Genomic DNA, 9,514 nt, shown 5'->3' with positions numbered 1-9,514 from the left:
TTTGATGGCCGTGGTTGTAATGATAGATGACAGATCAAATACATGCATGTACATCTTTACAAAAAAATCTACACTTAATTCGGCTATTCATCAGCTTAATTGACCCACATCAATGGAAACGCTAAAATAGAGCTGTCAAATTGATTCCTATGAAGCTGGACAGAGCATAAATTAAATTCTATAAGATTAATCTTTTTTAACTTTAACCAGTTAGTAACCTCGCATTATATCCAGCACTAACACTTGGCATTTACTTGTTTTTCTGAAATTAAGGCCAAATCACTGATAATTTGCTTGATATTACAATAGTTTTTATGATTTCGGTTTGAAAAAAATTCAATGCTAAATATTAGTTAATTAACTAGATATTTTTAAATACAAAACACATGCATACCGCTCCAAAATAAATAAACGGAGGCTAGAGCTAGAGCTAGAGCTATAGGTTTCACCATGTTAGCTGAAAATTACTCTGTTGCATGGTTTTGGAAACTCAAGGGCTGTTTAGGACAAGCTGCAGTACAGATACACCCTCTTCTTTGTCTTTTCCAGAGCATTTTTAAGATAAAGCTAACTTGCAAAATTAGCTTGTGTCTTAATTAACACTTACGTTCTCCTTCCTCAAAAGTTTTCCAGACGTTCGAATTTTTTTTATAACAAAAAAAAAAAGAAAATTAATTCACTTTAACTTGCTTGGATAGTAACTGGATTTTCTTTTCATGAGAAAGATTCCACGTAAAAACACAATTTTTATATGGATTAATTCTTAAGAATGGAGTTTAAAAGATTTTTGTCTCATTTCGCACAAAATTGATTAATTTATAAGCTGTAATTTTCATATCCATACCTTACCAAACTCATTTTGAGATCACAAAATTAAAAATATTGTAGTATGATATATACACATCTAAAATTGAGTTCGGTGGGAATATATATCCTCCGCATCAAACGATGTGCTAGCTAGCTAGAACATGAAATCCAACACTAGATCAAATGTTTGAATTGTCATCAAGGGATTAATTTGGAAAGTAAGCAAATGCCAAATGCCAAGCTGGAAGCATGTTTTGCTTGGAGTGAAACAAGAGCAAAGCATATGTCATCGCAAGACAACTCTCTCGATCTGTATACATCAACATCTCTAAAAAGGGATCTGTTTTGCGTCTTCCTCACCCATGTGCTTTTCCATGTGAGCCAGCCTACTGTACTGCTGCCACCATAATGCGCCACCACAAAAATTGTAATGAAATGCCTTACACTACGAGATTAATAAGACCATCCCCTATCCATTGCATTGCTGTGGGTCTCCAGTCTTCTATACCAGATTGTTGAATATGACCTTTCACGGTACTAATGATAAGCTCTCATGCATCAAGGAATAAGCTTAACCCCCATGATTCTGAGTATAAACCAACGAAATGCTGGCCACATCCTCGTTTCAAAAGTGGTTTGATGAGTAAGTTTGTAGCTGGTAATGTGGCAGCCAGATAAGCAAGGGTGGAACCAATCTGCAAAATCATGGTTCGATGAGTGACCTAATATTCTTGTGCTGATCTTTTTTTCAACATAGATTTAAAAAGAAACTAATAAAATAGCGTTAATTACTCCATGATTATTGTAAAACTTTTCCAAGGACGCAGTGAACCATAGAGAACGACTTGAAGAACAATTGTTGACTCATGGAGCATGTTCTAAACGGTGTGTTGCGTTTTGTTTTTAATTTCAAGTACAGGCACTTGCCACCGACGTCTTATTTTGTCAAGTAGCTAACTAAGATCCAAAAACCTCTAGTGTCGTTAATTTTATATCACAAGCTTCCACGATCATTTTACCCCTTAGGCTTATTTAAATGGATGAGTGTTTTTTTTATATAATTATCTTATAGATAATAAATATGGTATAAATAATATTAAACTCGATTAAAAATCCAATTTAAATGAATAATGAATATCTAAAATGTGACAAGAAAACATGTTTACATGCTAGCTAGCTAGATCGTGGAGCTTGAGTTTTTATTTTGTCCTCCAAAGAATGGGAGTAGGGCCATGAAATGACAAAGGTACATGCATCGAATATGAAAATGAAAGCCTAACAATTTGCTGATAAATTTTGGTAGCATATATAACTAAGTGGGGTTACACTGTCAGGTTTTAATTGAAGCAAAGAAAACATTATTTTCCTGAAGGTGTTCTTCCTTTTCAAAGTGTTTAAATCTCCATTATTTGCCCAATTTGAACAAACTAGTTTTTAACCACACTCGTTATTGTTTGGATGATGTAAGGGGTAGTTAATTTTCTTACAGTTTTTCTTTTATTAAATGATGTGACATTTGTCTTATGAAAAGGTTTTGAATCATATATAGAATATGAGTCTTTACATATCATCATTTAGTAATGTAATATAATTATAAAATATATTAATTAATAAATCATCAATCATATGCTTATCACATCATTTAATGAAATTAATCTTAATAAAAAAAATTAAATATATCTGATATTGTTTTTTTTTTTGTTTATAGCCTAATGTTTTTCAGTATTTTAAGTGGTTAAAGATGTGTTTTCAATAGAGGAGAAATAAAAGAGGCTTCAATGGTTTATTTATGACTATAATATTAATTAAATATTTATATTTTTTTATTATTTGCTAAAGTTTAATTAGATGGAGAGAAGAAAAACAGGTAAATATCCATGTTTATTAATATTTTTGTATTTTAAAAATATTTTAAAAAAAATTTAAATATTTTTTTTTATGTTTTCATATCTTTTTAATGTTTTAATAATAAAAATAATTTTTAAAAATAAAAAAATATATTATTTTAATACATTTTTAAAAAAACAATTAAAAAAAAACTACCACCACAAATGAAATCAGGATCGGCTTCTACAGGATCTTCTGTTTTGGGCGTGTGTAGTATGCTGGGCTACAATGTATTGAAGTGCTGGGGTGGGCCTGATAGACTGATACCCCAGTTGTGGGATTAGAACTAATGGACTTGGCTTTGGGCCTCCGAGCTCCTGTGTTTCTGAGCTTGATATTCAGCTTACCGCTAAAACACAAAAAAGAAGGAAAAATAAAAAATGTTTCCAGTTGCTTGCAAACTCCATTGGTCATGTATTTAAATGGCGTTTAGAAACGTGGTTAAATTAATTTGTTTATATTTTTAGATATTTTAATATGTTCGTAATAAAAATAATTTTTCAAAAATAAAAAAATATTATTTTTCACTGTCATATTTTCAAACACACTTTATCATAACCAATATGGATATTAAATAATTAGTAAGTGATTTAGGGATTAAATTATGTTCAAGTCAAAAGCATAGGGACTGAAATGAAATTTAGTTCGGGATTATATAGGACGACTTTAGTGCCTGAACTCCACAAATGGCAACAAAAACTTATAATTGCTGAATTGGAGATGGCTTACAGTCGTTAATTACAAGGAGTCAAGGGCATTCATTCCTTTGCTGAGCATATATTTGAGGACAAACATTGTATAAATAAATATTATGCCACGCCAGAACTTTCAAATTTCAAATTCCCGGCCACCATTGGCAGGACTCATAAACTTGGCAGGTGATGACTGCGGCGAAGTAATGCAGCTTGTGAGCGAAAGTTCTGGTAAAATCTGCTCAGCAACACAAGATCTAAAACAAACAACTTCCTCCATATAGAAGCACGCAATGGAGTTGTTACAGACTACCCTGCAAATGGCTGACTAGCATCTCAGCCCCATCATCTTCGTCATCTTCCTCATTGTCAATCTGGTCGCCAGTTCCGTCTTCCTTTGTTGATAGCTCATCACCAGTAACAGGCATGCCTAAGAGTGATGCATATGCTTTATCTTTAAGATGTCCTGACTGCCTCAAAAAACCCTCTAAAGCTTCCTTATTTGCCATGTCAGCTTCTTCCTCGCAAAGCTTAAAGAAGGAAGTTACATTTGCAGGATTTGGCTTCCAACTCTTTGATCCTGGAGTAACAAAAGCTTCCTTCAAGCAAGACAAAGCCTCAGAAGTTCTCCTTTCTGAAATGTGTCCTTGAGCAAGAATTTCCCATGTATTTGAATTCGGCTTTCCTCCATCTTCAAGCATATGGTCAAAAAAACTCTTAGCTTCATCCAAATTTCCCTGATAAACATAAGCAGCTATAAAAAGATTCGCTATTCTTGGATCATAAGATGTCTTAATTGATAGCCATTCCTCAAAAATCTTTTCAGCCCCTTCAATGTCATCCAGCCGAACCAGAGATGAGATAATAGCATGGTAACCCAAATTTGGAATACTGGGAAAAATAGATTTGTAAATATTCCACACACGATAAACCTCTTCTTTGTTACCGACATTACCATAAAGAGAGAGGAGATAGTGATAAGGAATTCGATCCCGACCTGTGATTCTACTCTCAACCCTCCTCAAGCAATCTTCAGCCTTTTCAAACTGTCCCATCTTAATGTACATGGTAGCCATCGTGCTAAAAGTTGTCCAATTGGGATTAATGGATCTATCCGATTTCATTTGCTCATATACCTGTTCCATCTTATCAGCAGATCCTTGTGATCCACAAGATGATAACCAGATATTGTACGAATATATATCAAGCTTGATGTTTTTCTCATTCATTTCTGAAATCATCAAGTCGACTTTATCGTACTCCTTGATGTTCATATAGAGAGTCATAGTCACATTAAATGGAAGTGCATGCGTAACATAACCTTTATCTCTCATCTCATCAAACAAAGTTTCTGCTTTTTCTCTCATTCTGTTTTGCACATAAGCATTCAGCAAAGCTCCGTATACCCTCCTATCTTTGAAAGTGTTGGGGAGACTTAGGAAAAAATCTTCAGCAGTAGAAACCCCACGTACTTTGGCAATAAGGTCTAATTGAATTGCAGCATCACTAGGCGATAATCTAAACCTCTCTTGTCTGTTTTTCATCCAATCATAGACCTACAGGACAAAAAATAGCTTTGAACTTTAGAGCATACACGGTTTAAAGAGTAAAGATCAATACACTCTAGTCTACATTCTCTATGTAAGAAAAAAAAAATGAAAAACCCAATTGATTTGAAGCACAATCTTAAGAATCAATGAAACCCAAATTCCATCTTCCTTGCAAGCAAAATCGTAAAACGGCAACTGGTGAATATGATTCTATCAGCTTAAACAATACCAAACATACCAGATTCAAAAGTTTCAATTAGCAACCTAAAGAACAACGATCATCTGCAAAAACCAAACGCCCATGAACTGTAACAAACTCAAAATATCAACCAAATGCCAACCCTAGTAGCTCTAGCACATAAACTACTCATTGAACAAGTAAACTCGAAAAAGAAAAGAAAAGAAAGAAATCAAATACATGTCCAAATTCAAGAAAAGAAACAAAAGAAATCAAATACATATCAAATTCAAACCACTCTAAAAGAAGCTAACTTGAGAAATTCAATACTCATAATTTCTATACCCACTAACAAAAGCAACAATCTTAAGCTGAAAAAACAAAAACCCAAGATTCAAAAACACATATATAAACACCCAAATGAAGCATTTTTATTCATGTTGTTACCTCAAGAGCTTGCTGGTACCTCTTATACTTCCTCAACTCCTTAACAACCCTACAAAGTTCCCATTTTGTGAGCCTTTTGCCTTCATTTTCCCACCGATTCAACACACTACCAGAACCCAATTCAGGATTCTCCATCAATGAAATCCTCCTGTAAATACCATTCCATTTTATCATTGGTCTTCTCTCATAGTCCACTGTTCCATAATTGTGGACTTGTGATATCGAGCATATGATTACTGGGAGTTTCTTGTGGTTTACAGTTTGGTGGAGGGTAGATTTGGGACTTTTCCATGGGACAGAGTGAGAGTAGGAGATGGATGATGAGAGGGAGACCTTATGGTGGTGAAGGGCAGGTTGGAGAAGCATTTTTGCTTCGGGTTTAGGGGACTGAGCGTCGAGTGTTCAGCAGAGAGGTTTTGGTTTCTTGGGATTCTGCTTGGTTGGGTTTTGAAGATAAAGTTGGTGAAATTACCATAAAGACCATGGTTGTGAGCCTTTGTATAATTGAATTTGCCTTCGAAAAAGACAACCTTTTTATTGGAAAATCAGAATTTGAGTTATTAGTATCTCTTAGATATTTGTGTTGGAACATCATGCTTTACTTTCTTTTTCATAATGAATATCACTTTCGTTCAAGAATCCAGCCAAAGAACGTCTGTTAATCATAAGCCATTTGTACAATGACTGGCTCAAAATCATGCGATGGAATCTCAAGTTATTTCTTTTAATATATATATATATATATATATATATATATATATATATATATATATATATATGAATACCGAGGATGTTCTAAAAAATCTCAACAAGACTATAAACAAGAATTGCCACTTTGTTCTTGTAATTGCTCCCCTCTCCTAAGTCAAAATAAACAATAAAGGTGTAGCTTGACATTTAACATGAATTGCCATATACCTATAAAATGTTTTTTATATATAAGTATTTGATACTGTAAGTATTTTTGGAAAGAGAGATTATAATAATATTTTAGAAAGAAATGATCTTAAAATATATGGACAGAAAAAAATAAACATTATAAATTCTTTACTTTGATGATTCAGAGATATTTATAATCTCTAAATTTTGTTATTTTACTGAAGTAGAGGGGTTAAATAGTTATTTTCTTCTAATAGCATTAATAATGGATAAATAACTCTTATACAACATTAAATAAAAGACAAATATTCGTTACACAATATTAATGGAGGATAAATAACTCTTACACAATATTAACGGCGATAAAAATATAGTATGCTCTTAGAATACTTTTATACACCTAGGGGTGTAGGAAGATGATTATCTTTAACATTGACATTTAATATTAAAAGTCATAATAATAAATAAACGAAGCTTTATGGCCTAACATGGAGTATATAATGATCACCAGACACATATTCACTTGGGCTTGACACGATGCCAAACCCATAGACAGCGAGTATAATAATTCACTAGACTTGTGTTTGCTTGAACTCGGCGCATAGTTGAACCTAAAATTATTGAGTTTAATAGCTCGTCAAACTTACATTTGTTTGGGCTTAGCGTTTAGCTAAATCGAAGGACATTGGATCTAATAACTCGCCAAATTCATATTCGTTTAGGCTCAGCACGTAGCTAAATCTAAAAACATTAGATCTGGCAGCTTAACAAAGCTATACATACTTGGACTCTGTTCTTAACCATGCCCAAAGAGATTCAGCTTGAAAATGAGTAAGATCCATGTCATTTAGATTTGGTATTTTTCTCACCCCTAAATGTGTTATATATAGACATAAACTTCATTCATCTATTATTAAGTTATTCAGGCCTTTTAAATATAATTTTAGGCTAAAATTTATTTTTTCAAAATATATTTATACATCAAATATATTTTCTAGTATTATAATATCAGTGAGAAATGAAAATATGATGTCCGTATTTAATTTAATATAATGAATTAAAAAATATATATTAATCAATAAATTGGAAAAAAAGAAGTTGTGAACCAATAATTGAAAATGTGCCGGAACAAGGCTGGAAAATGGTCTGTATGTCTACCAAATTGTTGGCCATAATGAAGGCTGAAAATGAGGATGTTTGTCCCTCCATTTTCAGCTATAAATAGAGCTGTAATTGTGCAATAGAAGTAGAGCAAGCAGCAGCATAATATTGTAGTGCATTAGAAGCAGCAGCTGCAGCAACAGAGAGATATAGAGAGATGTGAGGTACTTAAAGATGTTTAGAGTTGAGTTGAGGGTGTTCCTTCTCCTACGTTGTTGTAGATTATATTTTACTTTCTACCTAATGGAATTAGTTACTCGTCAACGTAGACTATTGATGAATTGCCGAATCACGTTAAAAAGCTTTTCTTCCATTTCTGGGCATGAATCAACCGATCCTAACAGATAATGGTGTTGATTTTCTACCAGGATGATAGGTGGAAAACTTCTTTGAAGACGAACCCATGAGAAGCCATTTACATAATGTAAACACTTGAATCCATCAACAGCAGATTGTTAACCGTTAAAGATCGAAGGAAAAATAAAGAATAAGCTCATTGATACACAATAATATTAAAAAGCTGTAATTCTCCTATGAACATCACTCTTTCTTCAAAGGACAAAAAAAACGGGGCCTTCTGTCTAGAAATGTAATAAGGTTCTAAAATTGTAACAATTCATCAAAATTCATCGTCTACAAAGTCCATGTGTGTAAATATAAGGCTCTAGCAGTGAAAAGCAGGCCTGAGGTTGGTGTACATCTGAGGCTCAGATCTTTCTTGGTACACAATAAGGGCTCTTAAATAGTTTGAGGGCATTTTCTAACACCAATAACGCATTCAAGCAAAAAAAAAAAAAAACATTCCCCTTCACACAATTCACGTAGCATGTTGTAGCAGAATCCTGCTTCACGAGAAAAAAGCAACATCATTGACAGAAAAGCGCACCTCAAAAGATGAGTAAAATTCTGTAGACCTTCTGAAACTAATGTTATTTGCAAGATCCTCAGAGGACTATGCAATGTAGAAGTTCTGAAACTGTCAGCATCTCTCTTAGTGGTACAAAATTCTCTTCTTTGCTTGGCTTAAAATTGTTTGCCAGTTTTTCATCATAATTAAAGCTTAACTATGAAATCAATCTTTCATGAATCAGTCAGCTCCCTGATACAAAATTCAATTTCTATTAATTTTTCAGCTAACGTGATTAGTACTTGTTAATTTGGTTTTTGTTCATATGCAATTTTGATTTAGACACTTGCCTTTCTAATGTAATTGATAGCTTTGTTTTCTTCTTTTTTTTCCCACTGGTGATACTTTTCGCCAAATGCTTTTGCTTGTATTTTTGTTTGCAATTCAGCCAACGGACTAGAATCTCCAAGGTGGTTTTGAGAGCTTAGAATTGAATTGTGGAGGTGATTCTTTGTACGGTTGTAACTTCATTTAGTTACCTCTATTTTTATTTTTTTCGTCTTCAGTGTCTTGCACTTGTGCCATCAGAATACCTCTGCACTTCATTTCGTAACCTGAAGTCCTTAGAGTTTGCAATGTGCCATCCATGCCATGTCAAGCCAATGATCAACTTGCTAAAATGCTCTCACAAGTCACAACCTAGAAATTCTTAGAATACATTATGATGAGGTAATACCCAATTCTAAATAACTGTTGTTATTAGACGAGTTCTCTTGTGCCATGTTATTGACGTGCCTCCTTTTCGTTTTTGTGAATCTGGTGGCAGAATAATCTCCTTTATTAGTGCTTAATATTGAACTTAAGATTACAAGAGTTGTCGCCATTTTCTTGCATAAAAGAGGAACCTGAGCACAGTTTGTTGCAAAGGGAACAGTTCTGCACGAAATTTTTACACATTTTGACTGGCTTATACCCCAGAATTAGCTGTTGCCCATGAATGGTGCCGAGCATCTCACTACTATTGAGAATCTGATATAGAAATGGTGAGCTTTAGGATCCAATAAAG

At 33.6% G+C, this 9,514-nt stretch overlaps 1 protein-coding gene across 1 annotated transcript; it reads right to left on the bottom strand.

Moving 5' to 3' along the window:
* Positions 1–3,381: 3,381 nt before the first annotated feature.
* On the bottom strand, positions 3,382–6,076 carry LOC18105084 (pentatricopeptide repeat-containing protein At1g02150). The gene is made up of 2 exons (XM_006375108.3): positions 5,562–6,076; positions 3,382–4,942 (listed from the first exon to the last, which is right to left on the bottom strand). The coding sequence occupies exons 1-2, from the start codon at positions 5,925–5,927 to the stop codon at positions 3,689–3,691; spliced, it is 1,620 nt and encodes a 539-aa protein (XP_006375170.3). The 5' UTR covers positions 5,928–6,076; the 3' UTR covers positions 3,382–3,688.
* Positions 6,077–9,514: the final 3,438 nt, after the last annotated feature.

This window comes from Populus trichocarpa, chromosome 14 (assembly GCF_000002775.5).
Source record: "Populus trichocarpa isolate Nisqually-1 chromosome 14, P.trichocarpa_v4.1, whole genome shotgun sequence".
NCBI lineage: Eukaryota > Viridiplantae > Streptophyta > Magnoliopsida > Malpighiales > Salicaceae > Populus > Populus trichocarpa.
The sequence above is the reverse complement of the archived record's forward strand: the minus strand, read 5'-3'. Positions and strand labels throughout refer to the sequence as shown.